We start from the raw sequence: 23226 nt of genomic DNA on the forward strand, positions 1-23226 counted from the left end.
TTGATTAAGCTGGTATCTTATCTATCTCTCAGTTGAAGTTCTCATTTACTCTTGTGTATTCTTTGGTACATTTTAATCTACATAACGTTTCTAACTGCTATTTACTTTCAGATTTAGATAAAGCGTTTATTCACTGTTTTCTAATCATGGCTGTCTTTTGATTAATCAGTATTTGATGGGATAGTGATAAACTAACAATGTTAAATTAAACTCACCATTTTCCTCCTTTTGAAAAAGACATGTTGTGGCATCTTTTTGACTGGGACTCTTAAAGCATTGTAAACCTAGACTGGAAGTATAGAGGTGTGGTGGGTGAATATAATTCTAGCCTAATAACCTCTCTTGGAGATAGGTAAAAAAAGGAAGAAGCATCTTCCAACCATTTCCTTTGTTGTTGTTTGTCCTTTCTCAAAGAGGACTATGACATCAGGAAGGTGATTCTATGACTTGCAAGTGAATTGGATTTAGGTGAGGGAAGGCTGTGCATAGTCACTTTTTCTCTGGAGTCATGTGGTCCAATGGTAAAATATAGATCAAGATGAGTGGAGATGGGTACCAACCCCTCCATTTCTATGCTCTTCTCAAAGGTAGAAATAGCTGGCTCCCTTGGAGAGGGGTGGGCCAAGTTGTATTTCACATATCCATAAATTCTTTCTTTCTTGATCTCCCCCAATGAGAAGAGTCCTATACAAATGGGCTTTGAGCAATGGGTTATAATAGATAGCGGTCATATATCTCTTATACTGAGAAAGCTGAAGCTAGAAGCAGCTCACTCTGAAATCGAGAATGATTTACATGAAGCTTCTAAGGGGGAAGAAGAATGGAAGTCTGTGTGGACAAAATTTACCTTGTCAATCAAAAGATATGGAGACACATAGTAAGATGGCTTTAAAGGGTCTGTCTAAATTCAGGTTCCTCTATGAGAACTTTGAAAAGAGTGGGGAAGGCACAAATGAAGCAAAAGATCAAAAATGTTAAAAGGAAAATGAAATGAAAGCCCTCCAATTCTCATGGGAAAAAAGTAAAATCTCATTCTAACTCTTTCATCTACCTCTTCCCCTACTTCCTCTAACCTTCACATTGCCCAGAGGTGTAGAGGGCAGCCTGAGGATTGTGGGTCCTGAACAGAGAACTGATGACTGAGGGCAGACAGTCCCAGGCCCTGAGTTGGGATGTTCCCAACTACCGGTCTCTGAACATAGAATGTATCACTTCCTTTCCCAGAAACCTTACCATGCTCAATTAGAAATGCAACATTTCTTACCATTTGTTGAAACAAAACACAACAAAAACAACTTCACTGCATTTACTAATGTGGAAGCTTATCAAAACCTCCTTTTTAATTCAATCACAATATTAAGAAATATTTTCTCCAGCCTGAATTCCATTGCAAACTTTTTCCTCTCAGGAAAGAGCAGGGACTAAGGTTCTAGGTCTAGGAAATGCATCAAGTGTGGAAATCAAACTTATCTCTTGTCTTTTTCAGACTCTTGCTTTCTCCATCAGCTCTATGTTAAGAGTACTCATTCTTTGCTTTTACTTAGAAAATCCTTTATTGTATAGGGAGTACAAAGGTCACTTCTATCCCGTTCCTTTCTGAATTGTTGACATTTGGAAAGGGTAGAATGTAAGTTACTGAGAACATACTGAATATTTTTTTTCTAGGCAATTGAGGTTAAGTGACTTGCCCAGGGTCACGCAGCTAGTAAGTGTAGTACTGTTGGCAACCTCCTTTTTCTTTTTTTCTTTTTAGGCAGTTGGGGTTAAGTGATTTGCCCTGGGTCACACAGCTAGTAAGTGTTAAGTGTTTGGTCTGAGGCCACATTTGAACTCAGGTCCTCCTGACTTCAGGGCAGGCGCTCTATCCACTGTGCCACCTAGCTGCCCCCATACTGAATATTTTTAAAACCTATTTGTTATTCAGGAGCTTTGAGGTGATAACAGCATGGTCTAATGGGATGAAATCAGAAATCTTCAGTTTGCATGACATGACTATTCACTCAGTGTGACCTTGGATATGATACTTCACCTTTGGGGATCCCAGTTTCATCATCTGTACAGTGAGAGAGTTGTACTACATGATCTCAAAGGTCTCAACTCATTTAAATGATGCCTTAAAGTTTACAAAGCACTTTCTTCACTACAGCTGCTTGAGATGTGTAGGACAAGTTATTATTCTTATTTTATAAATAACTAAACTGAGACTCAGAAAGTTTGCCTGTGGTCATGCCCATGTTAACACAAGTGTTACTGTTCCCATTTTATATGTAATAAAACCCCATGTATAGAGAGAGGCCTGTGTAGGGAGATGTCCTTGTGTGGGTCAAAGGGAAGTAGCAGAGATATCTCTAGACTATTCTCTGTCCAACAATCTGAGGGAGATTTTAATTCCTTGTAGGAAGAAAAGCAGGAAGTGGGTCCAGAGGCAACTATTTTATTCTTCTTAGAGAGAGGGGGTAACTAAGCTAGAGTTAATGTTTGCTTCTTCAAATATTATTTATCCATGGAACTTATCTTAAAATGATAAGTACTATTTATCTAAAACCATCAGCAAAAATGATCTGTAATGAGGAAAAGTTAGAAGCCTTTCCAATACAATCAGGGGTAAAATGAGGATGCATATTATCACTTCTATTATTTAATATTGTACTAGAAATGTTAGTGTTAACAATGAGAGAATAAAAAAATTAAAGGAATTAGAATAGGCAATGAGTAAACAAAACTATCACTCTTTGTAGATGATATGGTATTATGCTTAGAAAATCATAGAGAATCAACCAAAATCCTACTTGAAATAATTAGCAATTTTATTATAGTTGCAGGATACAAAATAAACCCGCATAAATCATCAGTATTTTTATATATCCTCAACAAAGTCTAGCAGTAAAAGACAGAAAGAGTAATTCCATTTAAAATAACTGTAGACAATATTAAATAAATGGGAGTCTATTTGCCAAGACAAACCCAGGAACTATATGAACATGACTATAAAACACTTTTCACACAAATACAGGTAGATCTAAACAATTGGAAAAATATCAACTACTCATTGGTAGGCTGAGTCAATATAATCACAATGGCAATTCTACCTAAATTAATCTAATTATTCAATGTCGTATCAATCAAAGTATCAAAAATTGTTTTATAGAGCAACAAAAAATACTAACAAAGTTCATCTGGAAGAACAAAAGCTCATGGATATCAAGGGAATCAAAGAAAAAAATGCAAAAGAAGGTTGTCTAGCTATGCCAGATCTCAAACTATATTTTAAAGTAGTAAGTATAAAAACAATTTGGTACTGACTAAGAAATAGAATGGTGGATCAGTGGAATAGATTAGATACAAATGACATTATGATAAATGATCAGAATAAGCTAGTACATGATAAAGCCAAAGATCCAAGCCTGTGGCATAAAAACTCATTATTTGACAAAAACTGCTGGGAAAACTGGAAACAATATGGCAGAAACTGGGTATATACCAATATCTTACACTGTATACCTAGATAAACTCTAAATGGGTACATGATTTATACATACAGTATGATAGCATCAGCAAATTAAGAGAGCATGAAATAGTTTATTTGTCTAATTTAGGGATAAGGGAAGAATTTGAGACCAAAGAAGATAAAGAGAGCATTACAAAATGTAAAATAGATAATTTTGATTGTATAATATTAAAAGTTTTTGCACAAACAATACCAGTGCAACCAAAATTATAATGAAAGCAGAAAACTGGGAAAAAATTTTTTTGCAACAAGTATCTCTGACAAAGGCCTCATTTCTCAGATATATAGAGAACTGGGTCAAATATACAAAAATGCAAGTCATTCCCCAATTGGTAAATGGTAAAAGGATGTGCACAATTTTCAGACAAAGAAATCAAAGCTATTTATAGTCATATGGAAAAAAACGCTCTAAATCATCATTGATCAGAGAAATGTAAATAAAAAAAAACTCTGAGGTACCATCTCAAACCCATTAAAGTGGCTAATATGACAAAAAGGGAAAATGTTGGCTATTGGAGGGTATGTGGGAAAACTGGGACACTCATGGTGGAATTGTGAACTGACCCAACCATTCTGGAGAGCAATTTGGAATTATACCCAAAGAACTGTACAACTGTGCATACCTTTTGATCCAGCAATACCACTGCTAGGTCTATATTCCAAAGACATCTAAAAAAGGGGGAAAAGAATCTATTTGTACAAAAATATTTATAGCAACTCTTTTTGGGGTGGCTAAGAATTGGAAATTTAAGGAATGCCCGTCAATTGAGAAATGGCTAAACAAGCTATGGTAAATGATTGTAATGGAATATTATTGTGCTAAAAGAAATGACAAGCAGGATGATGTCAGAAAAACTTGGAATTATTTGAACTGATGCATAGTGAAGTGAGCAGAAGCAAGAGAACATTGTGCACAGGAACAGTTATATTGTTCAATGAAGAACTGTGAATGACTTAGCTATTCTCAGCAATACAAAGATCCAAGATAATCCCAAAGGACTAGTGATGAAGCATACTATTTGTCTCCAAGAGAAAGAACTGATATTAACTGAATACACACTGAAGAATGCTATTTTTCACTTTCTTTCTTTCTCTTATTTATTTTTTTTCTCTTGATCAAATCTTCTTGTACAAAATGCCTAATGTAGAAATGTTTTATTTGGAATTATTCCCAAAGGACTATAAAAATGTGCATTTCTTTTGTCCTAGCAATACCACTTCTAGGGCTGTATTCCAAAGAGATTATGCAAATGGGAAAAGAACCCACATGTACAAAAATATTGATAGCAGTTTGTTTTGTAGAGGCAAAGAACTGGAAATTGAGGGGATGCCCATCAATTGGAGAATGGCTGAACAAGTTGTAGTCTATGAATGTAATGGAATACTAGTTTGCAATAAGAAATGATGAGCAGGTAGACTTCAGAAAAACCTGGAAAGACTTATATGAACTGATGCTGAGTGAAATGAGCAGAACCAGGAGAATGTTGTACACAGTAACAGCAACATTATGCAATGACTAACTTTGATAGCCAAATTATTTCAGCGGTAACCAAATCATGAAAACTTGCTTGACGTAACTGATACAAAAAGTTCACCAATTTGAACACTTGAAACAAACCCATTACCAATCAGGTGACTTTGGTTTTGTTAAATGCATTTCCAAATTACCTTACACAGAGAATCAACATCTCATCATTAAAAGTTAAAACTACAAATTTAAAAGAGTGTACTTACCCAAGTTCAGAGGCTAGCTTCTTTACCTTGAGCAGGATGTGCTGAACCTGGGTGATACTTCCAGGCAGAGGTTGCTCTAGGGCCCAAGGCCATTGCCTGGTGGGCCCACACTGTAGCTGCTGCCCCTCCCCCCTCCTACCTTTCCCATGTAGGGGAGGGCAAAATCAAAGGTGAGGGGCAAAGGTGAAACTCTCTTCTCCTATGAGAGGGGTTAACAGATACTGTCTTGACTCAAGGGAAGGGAGTGGGAGAAAGCAGTGACCAAGATATTTTCATCTGTTCTAATTTTTTCCCTGTAACCTCCATGATGGAGGATTCAGGAGTGTGAGAGATGATGATCTCTCAGACGTGAAGCCTCCTCAAAGCGTTAATAGTTTTTGTTAATAGTTCTCACAAAGGGCAGCAATTAGGAGATCTCTGATCATTTGGAGAGAGATAAGGTCAGAAGTCAGTAAGAAGTGGGAGGAGAGAAACTGGACATACCTGTTGTCGATGGCCTTCTAATTGGATTGTTGAAACACTCCCTTCTGACCTTGTCAAAACCCTCTCAGACCCTGTTTTTAAGCATGTGGCAGAAAGAATAAAGTAGCCCTACCCCCAACCTAAAACCCTTGCAAGACTTCCCACCTTTTCTTGTCTCCAGGCAAACTTGTGTACTCTGTTGCTGGGGAAGATTTCCGGGAATAGATTGTGCCCCCCTGAAGCCCAGTCAATGGGAGAAGGGGAAGGGGGTTTTGGGAGGAGGAACTCACATTAGGATATAAATAAGCCTTGCTTTCTGTAACCAACTTGTACCAACAGGCGCCATTAGGGTGATGGGTACCAGTATGCGTCCTCCCTGGCTGGCACCACTAGGCCGACCAGGGACGGTATCCTTTCTCATGAGAAAGCAATGAACTGCTTTCTGCTTTCAAGGTAACTAAGTCTTTGTTTTGAATTTGAGTAATAGTCTGTGTCCCACGCAGGAGTGTAGAGAGAAGGGAGTAAGTAAGCCTCAGGGAACCAAAAAGCAGCTGCAGTTTTCCCCAATTACCTGGAGCCGAGAGAACTGACAGAATTGGGTATATGCTTCTGGGTAGGGAGTCTGTCCTTGTCCTCTATGCTGCGGAAGGTGTACTCAGGTCCATGGCCTTGAAACGAACCAGTGGACCTGGAGCCTGAGAGCGTCAGGCCTAGTGTGAGACAGCCTTGTAACTGCCTGAAAAGCACTCCAAAGCCTTGGTGCTTGTAGAGCAACCCCACCTGCAGAGGAAGGGGGGGTGGGAAGTGCTTACTTACCTTTCAGGTTTTTCTAAAGAATAACTTGGGGTTAGGCAGTTTCCCTGTAAGGGACACCAAAATGTTGAGTTTTAGGGGTGCCGGGACCCCAATATGATAACATACGTTTCCTGCCAGAAAAAATTTGACCCAAACCTTCTTTCAGCCAAAGACAAGGTTTATTAGAAGATGTGTCACATTGGGCAGACTCTTGAAGAGTCTGAACATTAGGGAGTTATTGGTTAGATTATAAGAATCTGAGCCTCATGTATTTCTATAGTAGTTTGCTTCAGTAACCTGAAGTGTGATTGGTCTCTTCCATCTTGCCCCTTGAAGCTGGAAACCAAAGATGCCCAAAGTGACTTGAAGCTTGAAAAGTCCCAAAGAAAGTGAAGAAGGCTGGAGCTCTCCTGTTCCCCCCCAATTTTGTCCTACCTTTCATGTAGGGCAGGCTCTTCATCTCTACCAGTAAGGAAAGAGTCCCAAGCCAGTGGGCTTTGGGACAGGGGTTATATAAATAAGTAAATTGAGATTCAGAAAATATTGCCCTTGGTCATACATCTAGTAATCACTGAACCCCAGATTTATCACTGCTCTCTCCAATACATTATACTGTAGAGTGAATGAAAGAATGGCCATTGATTAATCACTTTACATGTACCACACATTTACTAGTCACAGGAGATACAAATGCAAAAAAGTAAGAGTTCCATTTAGATAAGAAAAGAGAACCCATGTATAGGAATGATGACCAAGACGGGTATTTTGGTGAAAGAAGTCACTGGGATGGTGAGTAGAGTCACAACAATTGGTACAAAAGAGGAGTCTAGACAAGATGATAGAAAAATTTTGAAATGAGGGAAAGTTTCATGGAAGAGGCACCTGAGATGGGTCTGGAAGTAAGAGCAGGAATTCAAGAAAGGGAAATATGAGAGAGGAAGTTCCAGGCCTAGCGAATAACCTATGCTAGTGCCCATAAAAAACTGAGATGGCACACACACACACACACACACACACACACACATGCACACACACATGTACATACACTCACACACCACAGTAATTCACTTCATTAGATAATCATCAAAGCTCAATGTTTGCACAGCACAGCCTTATGTGTGCTTGGTTCAGCCTTCCCACCACTACCCAAAGACCTAAGGTGGCTATATCCTGCATAATGTTGTCCATACTATCACAGAAAGTTATCTTCTTAGTTGTAGTCTTAAGTCAGACTTCTTGAGAGCAAAAACAGTAAAAGATGTGAAGGTTTAGGTAAGGTAGCAAATCACATAGGCTAGCTCGATAAGACCCAGTCCAGAGGCCAGTGATGTCCAGCTTAGGAGCAAACCCAGCATAGGGCCTTGAACATATTTAACATTTAATTCATGTTGGCGCCATTGAATCATAGTTTCACTGAGGTCCCTGTATGAAGTCCTTGAGTCCAATGTGCTATTTGTCTAGGGTCCTTTTGTCTGCATCCCTCAGAAGTCTACATTCTTCACTCCTAGTCCTAACTGAGGTTACTGATTTTCTCCAATCTCAAAATCATGTCTTTTTGTTGGTCCCAAATGTATATTGAAGTCAACTTTTTTTCTTTTCAAATGTTGCCTTGGGTTGTATCTAATGAGAAGTGGTCCACTTAATATATGGTCAAATAAACCCAATTATATCAAAGACATCCCTGGATCTGACCCATGCAGTGCAGTGAGTGACTGACCGCAACATCACTGATTGTGACTGGATTCCTATTTTGTTAATTATGAAAGTGAGATGGACTCCACATAGGTGTTAGAGTCACACAGATGTAGACCTTTCACCCACTTCTGAGATGCATGTCTCATTCCAATCCTCAGAGACAGAATTTTCATCACAAAGACCTCTTCTCTCATATAAGGAGATATGTAAAGGTAAGAATTTAATTGGTTTTTGAATTTCAGACTGTGGCAGATCAAGTCTCTGATACTGTCTGAAATGGTAAAGGGAGTTTCTATTGGCTCCCAGCACAGGTGGTGTGGTCAGGAGCGGAATCTATATACTCCCCTCCTATTACTGTACATCCCTCATTCAATGCTCTGGGGTCACACAAGAGGAGTTGGTGCATTCGAGACTTCAACAGGACTGGGGATGTCAGGATGACCTTAGAGAGACTTCCTACTACCCAGATGCTAGTTCTCCTTTTCTTCAGTTTTCTAATGACCAGCTCTGGTAAGATTTTACTTTCCTTCTTCCACAGGGTCTGCACTATTAGAAGTTGTACTTAACTGGACCAGTCTGCTGAACTTGGGGATAAATTATCAGGCAGAAAGTCGTAATACAATATTTACCATCTATTTTGGGGAATGCAAGGAAATTACAATATCCAAATATCTTTTCTTCTCTTTTGGGGAGCCTTCTCAATTAGGTTTGGAGGGGGATTATTCATTAGGAGAGATGGTATTTGGTCCCAGAATTGGATTATAAGGTCCCCTACTGTCCCAGGAATGGTATGAGCTTTCAAATGACTTCTAATATGGCAGGTGGTCAAGGAACTAACAGAAGACCCATGACCCAAGTACCAGGCCTCATTGACCTCCTGACTTTGGTCTGCTCTTGAGCATCATCTCAGTGCCATGCTATTTTTCTAAATTACTAAAGGAAATTTAAAATCATTGCCATGTGTCAAATTGAGTATATGAGTATATGAAAGGAAGGCTTCATCCATGAAGGAAGCAGACAGATGCCCTGACATAGTCAGTCAACCCATTAGGCAATATTTAGCCTTTTTTGGGACTGCGCTGGCCTGGGCTGCACTGGCTTAGCTGGGAGATCACTGTTAGGCTGTGAAATGACCTAAGGTTTTGTATGGCCTCTGTGACTGGGAGAGGAGAAATATTGATAAGAGCTACTACAGGATCTACATGACTGCACCTGCTGCCTAGGTCAGAGCCCCAATCTAGGGTTTGTGCTTTTAAGACCTGTACCAGTCAGTTTAACTACAAGGGCTCACACCCCTCCTTTAATCAAAGTGTTTTGCAAATATTTTGCTCCAGAGGTAGTTTAGAACTCTTTTCTCTGGAATTAGTCCTCCCAGCATCTAGGGGACTGGTCAATGCCATCCACATTTTATAGATGATGAATCTGAGAATAAGTAATGTCGCCTGATGTCTCCCCAGAATCCCCGTTACAGACAGAGAGGAATGGATTTGGGATCTGGCCAGAGGCTCAGGAGTCCATAAACTCCTCTATTTAGTCCCTAATTTTATACTCTCAAGGTGACTGATTATAAGCTTCCCGGGAATGCTTAGAATTTCACATACTTTTCTCTGTTCTCCGCAATGTCAAGCCCTGCTTGTAGTAGGTGCTCAGTAAGGATGCATTGACTGCTTTCATTTGTACTAACCTCCTCTAGGGAAGAAATTGAGCAAGTTACATGCCTCTATTTTTTCTGTAAAATCAACTCTTAGCTGTAGTGGAAAGAAGACTGCTTGTAGTCAGGAGACCTTGGTTCTGCCACTAGAGATGTGAATTTCAGAAAGTTACTTTACCACTTTCAACCTCATTATTCTCTCCTGTCAAAAGAGAGGGGTTTGGAGAAATTTTCTCAAAGGAGTTTTCCTGCTCTGAAATGTTAAATATTTCATGGCCCTCTCCCACTTTCTGTCTTGGCTCCCTACTGCTCCATCCCCATCTCACTGAGAGGAAGGATACACATAGTATTTTATCTTCGGGATGTACAAAGCAGGCATTAGATGTATTTAGGAGGCAATGCAGGGTTGGATTCCCAGTATGAATCTTTTTGATTCAAATATCTGTTAAGCACTTGCTGTATGCCAGGGAAATGCTGGAGATATAAAGATATTCGGAGTACAAGGGAAACATACACACTGAAAAGTAAAGGCAAAATATATACAGGGCAGACCCAAAGTAACTGTTTTTAGAGGGGGAAGAATTCTAAGAATGGGGTGATTAGGAAATCAGGAGGTTTTGATGATATAATTTGAGATAAGATATGAAGGGATTTGAAAATTCCAAGAGGCATTAGTAGATAAGGAGATCATTCCCAGTGTGGGGGACAAATTACAAAAGGAAGAGGATGGGAGACAGAATATCATGTATAAGAAACAGCCAATAGTCTAGTGTGACTACAGCACAGACTGAATGAGGAAGAATAATCTGAAATCATTCTAGGAAGATAAATTGGAACTAGATTGGAAAGGCCTTCAAATGTCAAACAGAGGGGTTTGTGTTTTATTCTAGAAGACAAAAGGTAGAGCCAGTGGACATTTTTGAGCAAGGTAGTGTCAAGGTCAACAAAGCAGCTGTCTAGAGGATGAATTGAAGGGGAAAGACTAGAAGCACACAGACCAATTTGCAGGTTATTGTAATAAGTTGTCTTGCAACAAGAGTAACAATAGCATAAATTTTTATATGTTTAACTAATATTGAAAGTACAGTTGATAAAACCATTTCCTAAGGTCCTTGGTCCATCCAGTTTCTTATGGTCCAAATGATAGCTTTCAGAGAAAGGTTTCCAGGGAAGCTCATCCAACTGACGAAATTCCCTCCAGTCCAGAGCTATGGTGGCTGCAATCCTTGTGAAGGCTATCTCCTCTAGGTATCCTCTCCACTACCTTTCATCTCATTTTCATCTTTACTTTGCAGTTTGACTTCCAACGTCATCATTCAACTGAAGCAGCTCTCTCCAAAGTGATTAACAATCTCTTAATTGCCAAATCTAACTAACTTTTCTCAATCCTCATACTTTACAACTTCTCTGCAGCCATTGACACTGTCCATCACCATCTCCATCTTGATATTCTCTTCTCTCTAGGATTTCATGACCCTGCTCTGTCCTGGTCCTCCTCCTACCTGTCTGACATCTCCTCCTCAGTCTCCTCAGGCCACCCCCACTAATCACTGATGTTCATCAAGGGTGTGTCCTGGGCTCTCTTCTTTTCTCTGTCTATATTGTTTCATTGATGATTTCATCAGCTCCACTGGGTGAAATTATCATCTCTAAGCAGACGATTCTCAGATCTATCTATTGAAGCGTACCTTCTGTTCTGACTTTTGGTCTCACATCTTCAATTCGCTATTGGACATCTTGAACTAGATGTTCTGTAAACATCTTAAATTGAATATATCCAAAATTGAATTTTCATTTTAAATGGAATTTCTCTATCTTTTCCTACTGAACTGTGTTGTTAATATATAGAAATAATGATGATTTATGTGGGTTTATTTTATATCCTGCAACTTTATTAAAGTTATTAATTATATCATCTAGTATTTTTAGTTCATTCTCTGGGATTCTCCAAGTATATCATCATATCATCTGCAAAGAGTAATAGTTGTGTTTCGTCATTGCTTCTTCTAATTCCTTCAATTTCTTTTTCTTTGCTTCTTGCTATAGCTAGCATTTTTAGGACAATGTTGAATAATAATGTGCTCAAAGTGAGCATCCTTGTTTCATTCCTAATCTCACTGGCTTCTAGTTTATCCCCATTACAGATAACATTTGCTGTTGGTTTTGGAGAAATATTCCCTATCATTTTATGGAAAGTTTCATTTATTCTTGTGCAGTTTTTAATAGGAATGATTGTTGCATTTTGTCAAAATCTTTTTCAGCATCTATTGAGATAATCATCTGATTTTTGTTCATTTTGTTGTTTATGCAATCAATTATACTGATGTTTTCCCTAATATTGAACCAACCCTGCATGCCTGGTATAAATCCAACATGCTCATAGTATATGAATATCTGTATGATATATTGCTGTTATCTCCTTGATAGTATTTTATTTATTTTTTTTGGTCAATATTCACTGTGGAAACTGATCTGTAGTTTTCTTTGTTTTCACTCTTCCTGGTTTATGTATCTGTGCCATATTGGTGTCATCAAAGCCATTTGGTAGGATTCCTTCTTTGACTGTTTTTCCAAGTAGTTTATACAGCATTGGAATTACTTGTTGTTTGGTTGAATTCACTTGTGAATCCATCTGGTCCTTGGGATTTTTTTTTGAAGGAACTCATTGATGTCTTATTCAATTTTTTTTCTAAAATAGCATTATTTAAGTATTCTACTTCCTCTTCTGTCAATCTGGGAAATACATATTTTTGTAAATATTCACCCATTTTACTTAGATTGTCTGATTTATTGGTATATAATTGGGCAAAATAGCTCTTAATAATTACTTTAATTTTCTCTTCATTGGTGGTGAATTCAGCCTTTTCATTTTGATACTGGTAATCTGGTTTTCTTCTTTCTTTTTTTTAAATCAAATTAGCCAATGGTTTACTTCTTTTATTGTTTCCACCTCCATAAAACTAACTCCTAAATTTATTTATTAGTTTAACGGTTTTCTTACCCTCAATTTTATTCATCTCTCTTTTGATTTTCATGATTTCCAATTTAGGGTTTAATTCTGGATTTTAATTTGTTTTCTTTCTAGTTTTTTTATTGTCAGTTGCATATCCACATTATTGATTTATTCTTTCTCTTTTTTGTTATTGTAAGGCTTTAGAGATACAAATTTTTCCCTAAGTACTGCTCTGGCTGCATCCCTGAAATTTTGGTATGTTGTCTCATTGTCATTTTCTTTAATGAAATTATTTATTGTTTCTATGAATTTTTATTTGACCCACTCATGCTTTAGGATTAGATTATTTAGTTTCCAATTAATTTTCAATCTATGTTTCCATGTCCCTTTATGGAATATAATTTTTATTGCATTATGATTTGAAAAGGATGCATTTAATATTTCTGCTTTTTGCATTTGGTTGCGAGATTTGATGCCCTAAAACATGGTCAGTTTTTGTGTAGGTATCATATACTGCTGAGAAAAAAGTATATCATATCTAACTTTTCTAGCATCCTATTCAACACTAACTTCTTTCTTCCTTATTTCTTGGTTAGATTTATGTAATTCTGAGGGGGAAATGTTGAGGTCCCCCACTAGTATGGTTTTATTGTCTATTTGTTCTTGTAACACATTTAACTTTTCCTTTAGGAATTTGGATGCTCTACCCTTTGGTGCATATCTATGATATCATTGTCTATGATACCTTTTAACAAGATGTAGTTTCCTTGTTTATCTCATTTAATCAGATCTATTTTTGATTTTTATTTGTCTGAGATTATGATTGCTACCTCTGCCTTTTTTTTTTTTTTACTTCAGCTGAAACATAGCAGATTCTGCTACAATCTCTTATCTTTACTCTGCATGGGACTCTCTACTTCAAGTGTGTTTTGTGTAAACAACATATTGTAGGATTTTAATACACTCTGTTATCTGCTTCTTTTTTATTGGTGCTTGTTCATTTTCCAGTCTATTATATATATATATATACATATATATATATGTATGTGTAATATAAGCAAATATATTATATGTATAATCAATAATATATAAATATTTATATTTAACTCTATGTTAAAATTGGTTTCTGCCCCCATGGTGGAGAGGACATCGAATGAAACATTACTGCTCTCCTAGCCTGTACTCTGGTCTGGAAGTGACCACAGTTACTGTTTTCTGCCCTGGAACTCTGACTATGGTCCTGGTCCCCTGTGGCTGGCATTTGTAATGTGCAAATCCTCCTCCTTCCTCTAAGACTGTGACCTGCCAACTGAGTATGGATAATGCAATATAGTCCTGCACCCAGTGCCAGCAAAGGGTCTGTAGTATTCTCCTTTTCACCAGTTATGCAACCTTTTTATTATTTGTGGACTGAGAGCTATGGAAGACACTGCCACAAGTTCAGTTGCCCCAAGGCCTGCTACTGGTTAGTGCTAGGTGTGGCCTGCTACTTGCTGCCTTGTGCAAGAGCCTGGAGCCTCAGGACTGACTTGCCTGGTGTGGCATGCATTAGATTGCATTTCTTTCTTGCCCTTGAGATGGAACTTTCCTGCCAACCTTTTAAGTTGTCTTGGGCAGGAATATTGTTTCACTCAGTGCTTTTGTTGGTTTGCTGCTCCAGAATTCACTTTGAGGCATCATTTTAAAGTTGTTTGGAGGGGAATTTGGGAGAGGTTGGATGACCCCTTGCTTTTACTTCACCATTGTTGCTCTGCCTTTCTAAAGGTGTCTAATTCATGTTGTATATAGCTTCTTTGTACAAAGTAAGTAGTAATTTTTAAAGCAACTACTATGTGCCAGGCACTGTACTAAGCCCTGGTGATCGAAAAAAGGCAAGAAAGCAGTCCTTGCCTTCAAAGAGCTCCAAGTCTAATGGGGGAGACCACATGAATACACCTTTGTCGAAACATGACATATACAAGAAGAAAATTAACTGCCTGGCCTCAGATCACTGTACAGGCATCTCAGTTCATTTCTCTCTATACCTGGAGTTTTTAGAGGTTCCTCCCTTCCAAGTTGGGAGTGTAACAGGAGATGTTGCTTCATTTCCAGACACAGACAAACTCCAACTCAGGGGAGGAGAGACCCCATTCTCTGGATGAGTGCAGATCTGGCACAGTGGCTCCTGGGGGACAGTATGTAGTTACTTATGGGACCTAGCAGATGCTCATGTGGTTTGTCAGCAGCGGGGCTGTGGCTCTGCTTTGGATGGTGTGGTAGGCTCTGCATTTGGTCTAGGAATCTGGCTGCCTGCTGTACAGTGCATAGGGAAAGAGTCCTTTCTGTGGAATTGCCCTGTAATACTTGGGGGACAGTCTTTCTGTATTCACGAGGAGGATGCTGGTGTCAGGTGCTCAAGTGAGTGTGAAGGACATAAGATGGGGTTGGGAGCTCTGAGAACGGAAATTGAGCTGGAGGACATGGGGCTAGAGTTTATATATAAATGGAGCTTCCACAGGTCTTTCCTCTGGTACAAGGGAAAGCTGTAATCTGATCCTGGGGTCATACAAATTAGCACTCAAGTTAAAATCAATGGTCCTCATATCAATGTCTTTATTTTACAGAGGAAGAAATAGAAGTCCAACTTTATTTCACAGAGGAGGAAATAGAAATCCACCGAGATTATATGACTGCCACTAGGTCACACAGACTAACAATTATATTTTGTTGGGAAATTTTTAACACAGGTCCTGTAATTCCCAGAACTACAATATCTCTTCTGTCCTCCAGAGCTCTCTCCAGGCTTGCAATGGGGAGAGAGTATGTAGGGGATTTGGGAACCTTACTGACGTACTTGAATAGAGTATATGGGGTGCATAGTCTCTCCCTTTTCAGGGCTGTCCATGCCCTACAAAGTCCTAGCCAGACTTGTATCTGGAGATTTCTCTGTCTGTCACACTTTCCTGACCTGAGCTGGAAAAAAATGTCTCATCCTCATTTTTTTCTTAGATGTTCCATATCAGCACTTGGTCTGGTGCCTTTTTATATCTGTTTGGAGGAGTTTTTTGGGAGGCACTAGGTACTAATTCCTGTTATTCTGTCATCTTGACTGTACTTTTACCTCCTTGGTTGTATAGTTTTATATGAAGACCAAAAGGTAGACAAAAGGAGATAGAGTCTCCATTCTAAAGCAAACAAACCTCACAAACGAGAGTATACCAATTGTGAGGAGTAGCAATAAGGTTGACTGCAGAAGTCGAGAGGGATCACTTGTAGTTGGTGCTTCATTCACTGATATTAATCATTTCCTCTAGTTAGTTATATCTCCATGTTGCTAGTATTCCTTTGCATGAAGGGGTCTAATACAACTAAGGTGCACTGATTCCATTCCCAGTGAAACACAGAGAGATTAGTCTTCGGGTTCCTGCTCTAAGCACATTATTATCTGATTATTAAAAAAATAGAACCTTTTCTGAAGTCCTCTAAAGATGGTTTCTGGCAACCAAGATCATCTACTCTGTCCTTACCGTAGTCTATTGACAAATCCACAAAGATTATGTGTATCATCATCATATGCACAAAAATCTCTGTAGCAAATGTAACAGGTGCTACAGTCAAGTGTCAAAGTATTGTGCGCTTGCTACAGACTCAAAGACTGGAGAGAATGGGTTGTATAGAGTAGAACTATCAAATCATAAAAAAGATTCATTTGCAGAAGTGATTACTTGCCCTCAAAGTCATGGTCTTTGCTCACTTTGGACAAGGATCAGGGCCCATCTGGCTGGATGAGCTTAGCTGCTCTGGAAATGAATCCCACCTAGGGGAGTGCCCTTCCCTCCATTGGGGTCAGCATGACTGCAGGCACAAAGTGGATGCAGGAGTCCTCTGCTCAGGTCTGGGCCACACATGTCCCACTAACACTGAGGGACTTATGGGAGCACTGAGGAGGTGGATCTTAGAGACCTGAGAGAGAAGAAGCTGATTCAAACAGGGAGGAGGACTTCCTGCCCTAATCAGAGCCCTTCCTAGATTGCAGTTTCAGAGCAAGGACTCTTATCTGAAAGATGATTTTTATTTATCTCCAACTTTGGTATAGGTGGTTCTCCTCCCTTATGAATATGTGTATGTGTGTGTGTGTGTATTCCTCATACCTTCATTTCCTAGAAAAGTGCTATTCAGAGAATAGATATATAATACATATCTGCTGATTTGTTTTGGTGGTTCACACATACACACTGATTTTGAAACTGTGAAACTGAATAGTGAAATTGCAGTAAAGGCATTTCCTGTCTTCTTTCAGAGAGAAATGTTCAGAAATATAGAGGAAGGAATTCTGGAAAAAGAAGGTCTGGTGTCTGTACTAGCCAGTGGAGATTCCCCAGCAGAGCCAGAGAACCTAATACAATTTCCAGAGGGAAGAGACCCAGAGAATATAGGAACAAGTGTCCCTTCTGAACGTGCCATATATTCTTCTCCATTTACAGAATCCTTGGATCTCAGGCTGGCGAGTGATGACCGTAAGTGCTCTGGATGGCTAGAGGTTTTCTACAATGGAATGTGGGGTAGTGTTTGCTCCAACTCCATGGACTACAATACTGTATCAGTGATTTGCAGACACCTGAAATGTGGTGCCAAGGGAAATATTGAAACATTGTTTCATCCCAGAGAAAGTTGGAAGACCTGGTGGATAGACAAAATCAACTGCCAAGGTCAAGAATCTTTCCTCTGGTACTGTCCTTTTCAATCTTGGCACCAGAATTCTTGCCACCAGGGAGAGGAAGCCCTTATCACTTGTGAAGGTAACTACATCTATCTCTTTGGTTTAACTCCTTTTTTAATTTTTAATAAATTAATTAATTTATTTTTAGTTTTCAACAATTACTTCAATAAGCTTTTGAGTTTTAAATGTTTTCCCTCTCCCTCCCACCCCCCCTGTTTAGAATAAAACTAAGAGTTGGTTTTATGATCAAACCAACAAAATAGATAAACCTTTGGTTGATTTAATTAAAAAAAAAAAGAAGAAGAAAACCAATTACCAGTATCAAAAATGAAAAGGGTGAATTCATCACCAATGAAGAGGAAATTAAAACAATATTAAAGTACAATTTTGCCCAACTGTATGCCCATAAATTTGACAATCTTAGTGAAATGGATGAATATTTACAAATATATACATTGCCCAGATTAACAGAAGAGGACAGAAACTACTTAAACAACCCCATCTCAGAAAAAGAAATGGGACAAGCCATCAACGAACTACCTAGGAAAAAATCTTCAGGGCCAGATGTACTTAGAAGCAAATTCTATCAAACATTTAAAGAACAATTAATTCCAATACTATGTAGACTATTTTTGGAAAATAGGCAAAGAAGAAGCCTTACCAAATTCTTTTTATGATAAAAATATGGTGTTAATTCCTAAACTGGGAAGAGTCAAAACAAGGAAAGAAAACTATAGACCAATTTCCTTAATGAATATAGATGGGAAAATTTTACACAAAATATTTGCAAATAGATTACAGCAATCTCTCATGAGAATGATACACTATGACCAGGCAGGATTTATACCAGGAATGCAGGCTTGGTTCAATATTAGGAAAACTATCAGCATAATCGATCATATTAACAACAAAACTAATAGAAACCACAAGATTACCTCAATAGATGCAGAAAAAGCTTTTGACAAAATACAACAACCATTCCTATTAAAAATACTAAAGAGCATAGGAATACATGGAGTTGGGGGGTAGAGCCAAGATAGGTGAGTAAAAGAAATCACTTGCTTGCGCTCTCCCCCAAACTCCTCCAAAAACCTGTAAAAAATGGCTCTAAACAAATTCTAGAGCAGCAGAAGTCACAAAAAGACAGAGTGAAGCAAATTTCCAGCCCAAGACAACTTGGATAGTTCATTGGAAAGGTCTATCGAGCCAGGCTGTGAGAGGAGCGCAATTCAGCACGGCCACACAAAGAAAGAGGGGGCCTCAGCAAAACTCATGCAATTGTTTGGGATCATGAGCAAACAGAGCAAAAAAAAAAAAAAAGACCATAAAATCTTTCTTTGGTGAAAAAGAACATCAAAACATACAACTAGAAGAAGACAACAAAGTCAAAGCTCCTACATCCAAAGCCTCCAAGAAAAATAGGAACCAGTTCCAGGCCATGGAAGAGCTCAAAAAGGATTTTGAGTAGTAAGTAAGAGAAGTAGAGGAAAAACTGGGAAGAGAAATGAGAGTGATGCAAGAAAATTGTGAAAAACTAGTCAACAGTTTGCTAAAGGAGACCCCCAAAATACTGAAGGAAATAACACCTTAAAAAATAGACTAACCCAAATGGCAGAAGAGGTTCAAAAAAGTCAATGAGGAGAAAAATGCTTTAAAAATTAGAATTGGCCAAATGGAAAAAAATGTCCAAAAGTTCAATGAAGAAAATACTTCCTTAAAAATTAGAATGGAGCAAATGGAAGTTAATGACTTTATGAGAAATCAAAAAATTGTAAAACAAAGCCAAAAGAACGAAAAGTAGAAGACAATATGAAATTTCTTGTTGGAAAAACAATTGATCTGGAAAATAGATCCAGGAGAGATAATTAAAAAATTATTGGACTACCTGAAAGCCATGATCAAAAAAAGAACTTAGACATCATCTTTCAAGAAATTATCAAGGAAAACTGCCCTAATATTCTAGAACCATAGAGTAAAATAGAAATTAAAAAACTCCACTGATCACCTCCTGAAAGAGATCTCCAAAGGAAAACTCCTAGGAATATTATAGCCAAATTCCAGAGTTCCTAGGTCGAGGAGAAAATATTGCAAATACCCAGAAAGAAACAATTCAAGTGTTGTGGAAACATAATCAGGATAGCACAAAATTTCGCAGCTTCTACATTAAGGGACTGGATGGCTTGGAATATAGTATTCCAGAGGTCAAAGGAGATAGGATTACAACCAAGAATCACTTACCCAGCAAAACTGAGTATAATCCTTCAGGGGGAAAAGTGGACATTCAGTGAAATATAGGACTTTCAAGCATTCTTGATGAAAAGACCAGAGTTGAATAGAAAATTTGACTTTCAAATATACAAGACTCAAGAAAAGCATGAAAAGGTAAATGGGAAAGAGAAATCATAAGAGAACAAGAGACTTATTAAAGTTGAACTGTTTATATCCCAACATGGAAAGATAATATTTGTAACCCATGAGACCTTTGTCAGTATTAGAGTAGTTAGAGGGAAAAATTATATGGAGAGAGAGAGAGAGAGAGAGAGAGAGAGAGAGAGAGAGAGAGAGAGATGGCACTGGGTGCATTGAAGATGAAAGGGTGATATCTAAAAAATAAAATTAAGAGGTGAGAGAGGATTATTCTGGGAGAAGTAGAAAGAGAGAGGTAGAATGGGGTAAATTATCTCACATAAAACAGACAAGAAAAAGCTTTTACACTGGAAGGGAAGTGGGGGAAAGTGAGAGGAAATGAGTGAATTTTCTTCTCATCAGATTTGGCTTAAGGAAGGAATAACATACACACTCAATTGGGTATGGAAATCAATCCTACCCTAAAAGAAAATAGGGGGGAAGCAGATAAGAGAGCCAGGGGATGATAGAAGGGAGGGCAGAATTGGGGGAGGGGGTAATCAGATGCAAGCACCTCTGAGGAGCAACAGGGTTAAAAGAGGGGATAGAATACATGGGGGTTAATCAGAAGCAAACACTTCTGAGGAGGGACAGAGTCAAAAGAGAGAATAGAATAAATGGGGGGCAGGATAGGATGAAGGGAAATATATTTAGTTTTCCACAACAAGACTACTATGGAAGTGTTTTGCATGACTACACATGTATAACCTGTATCGAGTTGCTTGCCTTCTCAATGAGGGTGGTTGGGGAGGGAGGAAGGGAGAAAATTTGGAACTCAAAGTTTTAAAAACAAGTGTTAAAAGTTGTTTTCATATGCAACTGGGAAATAAGATATACAGGCAGTGGGGTATAGAAATCTATTCTGGCCTACAGGAAAACAGAAGGGAAGGGGATAAAAGAAGATAGGGTGATAGAAGGGAGTGCAGATTAGGGGAAGGGGTATTCAGAATGTATGCCATCTTGGGGTGGGGGGGAGGAGTGAGATGGGGAGAAAATTTGAAACTCAAAATCTTCTGGAAGTGAATGTTAAAAACTAAAAATAAATAAACAAATAAAAAATAAATGGAGTCATCTTTAAAATGATAAGTAGCATCTACTTAAATCCTTCAGCAAGCATTACATGTAATGGGGACATGCTACAAGCATTTCCAATAAGATTGGGGGTGAAACAACAATGTCCATTATCACCACTGTTGTTCAATATGGTAGTATAAATGTTAGCTTTAGCAAAAAGAGAAGAAAAAGAAATTGAAGGTATTAGAATAGGCAAAGAAGAAACAAATCTATCATTCTTTGCAGGTGATATGATGATATACTTAGAGAATCCTAGAGAATCAAGTAAAAAACTACTCGAAATAATAAACAACTTTAGCAAAGTTTCAGGTTATAAAATAAATCCACAAAAATCAGAAGCATTCCTAATATTACCAAGAAAGCCCAACAGCAAGAGATAGAAAGAGAAATTCCACTTAAAGTTACTGTAGACATAAAATATTTAGGAGTCTACCTCCCGAAACAAACCCAGGAACTTTATGAACACAATTACAAAACACTTTTCACACAAATAAAGTCAGATCTAAATAACTGGAAAAACATCAGTTGCTCATGGGTAGGCCGAGCTAGTATAATAAAAATGACAATTCTACCTAAATTAATTTACTTATTCAATGACATACCAATCAAACTATCAAAAATTATTTTACAGAGCTAGAAAAAATAATAAGATTCATTTAGAAAAACAAAATCTCCAGAATATCAAGGGAACTTATGAAAAGAAATGCTAAGGAAGGTGGCCCAGCTGTTCCAGGTCTTAAATTGCAGTATAAAGCAGCAATTATCAAAACTACTTGCTATTGGTTAAGACGTAGAGTGGTGGATCAGTTGAATAGGTTAGGTATGCAAGACATAGTAGCCAATGACTATAATAATCTACTATTTGATATACCCAAAGACCTCAGCTTCTAGGATAAAAACTCACTATTTAACAAAAACTGCTGGAAAACTGGAAAAGAGTATGGCAGAAACAAAACGTACACCAAAATCTTACACCATATACCAAAATAAAGTCAAAATGGGTACACGACTTAGATATAAAGGCTGATACTCTGAGCAAACTGGGAGAGCAAGGAAGAGTTTACCTGTCAGATTTATGGAAAACAGAAGAATTTATGACCAAACAAGAGATAGAGAACATAATGAAAATCAAAATTGGTAATTTTGACTACATTAAATTGAAAAGTTTTTCCACAAACAAAGCCAATACAACCAAGATTAGGAGGGAAGCAGAAAACTGGGAAAGAATTTTTTACAACCAGCATCTGTGATAAGAGCCTCATTTCTAAAATATATAGAGCATTAAGTCAAATTTATAAGAACATAAGTTATTTCCCAATTGACAAATGGTCAAAGGTAAAGAAAAAGCTGTTTTCAGATGAAGACATTAAAGCATAACCTGTCTCCCCTATCTGCAGAAACAAACCTCTCACTTTATCCATCCATCCCTGCTAGCTATCATCCAATGGGATCGAGTTATGAGGAACTGTGAAGAAATTCTATTGGATACTGGAGTTAGCAAGGAGGTACAGGATTTTATTGAACATGGGCATGATATGAATAGCTAAGTGGTACAATCCTAGAGTCAGGAATACTTACCTTCCTGAAGTTCAAATCTAGGCTCAGACACTTCCCAGCTGTATGACCCTGGGTAAGTCACTTAACTCTGCCTCAGTTCTTCGATTGTAAAATGAGGTAGAGAAGGAAATGGCAGATCGCTCCAGTATTTCTGTCAAGAAAACCCCAAATGGGGTCAAAGAGAGTCAGATATGACTGAAAAATGACGTAGCCAAAAGTCTACTCTAGAATGATCACGTTAGCAACTGAATGAAGGATAGATTGGCATAGGGAGGACCAATCAGAAGGCTTTGTAATAGTCCTGAAGATGGTGGGGACCTGAGAGTAGTGGCTGTATTCGTGGAGAGAAAGGAATATGTGGAGATGAAAATGACAAGATTTTCCAACTAATTGGATCTATGGGGAAAGTGAAAATGAAGGTTTAAGGATAGCACAAAGATTGTGAGTCTGAGTGATTGGGAAGGTGGTAGTGTCTTCTACAGTAATATGGAAGTTTGGAAGGGGGAAAAGAGTGTGAGGAGGAGAAGTAGCTAGAGATAATGGAATAATTTTGGGCACATTGAGTTTGAGATGTCTACAGGACAGGAGGAAGGTTATATGAGACATCCATTCCCTATGGGAATCTTTCATGTCTTGGAGAATTAACTCTGTTAGGTCAGAGAATCTGCTCAGAAACTTGTGAGTGAGAGGTT

At 38.2% G+C, this 23226-nt stretch overlaps 1 protein-coding gene across 1 annotated transcript in view; it reads left to right on the plus strand.

Moving 5' to 3' along the window:
* The window catches only part of LOC114053570 (antigen WC1.1-like), a gene marked incomplete at its 5' end in the record, with an annotated part of 50483 nt that overhangs the window by 19579 nt on the left and 7678 nt on the right, over window positions 1-23226 (plus strand). Inside the window, 3 exon segments of the mRNA XM_027876674.1 lie at window positions 14890-15048; window positions 16515-16670; window positions 17262-17576. Coding sequence (XP_027732475.1) covers window positions 14890-15048; window positions 16515-16670; window positions 17262-17576 — 630 coding nt within the window.

This window comes from Vombatus ursinus, unplaced genomic scaffold (genome assembly GCF_900497805.2).
Source record: "Vombatus ursinus unplaced genomic scaffold, bare-nosed wombat genome assembly UNPS02014811.1, whole genome shotgun sequence".
Classification (NCBI taxonomy): domain Eukaryota; kingdom Metazoa; phylum Chordata; class Mammalia; order Diprotodontia; family Vombatidae; genus Vombatus; species Vombatus ursinus.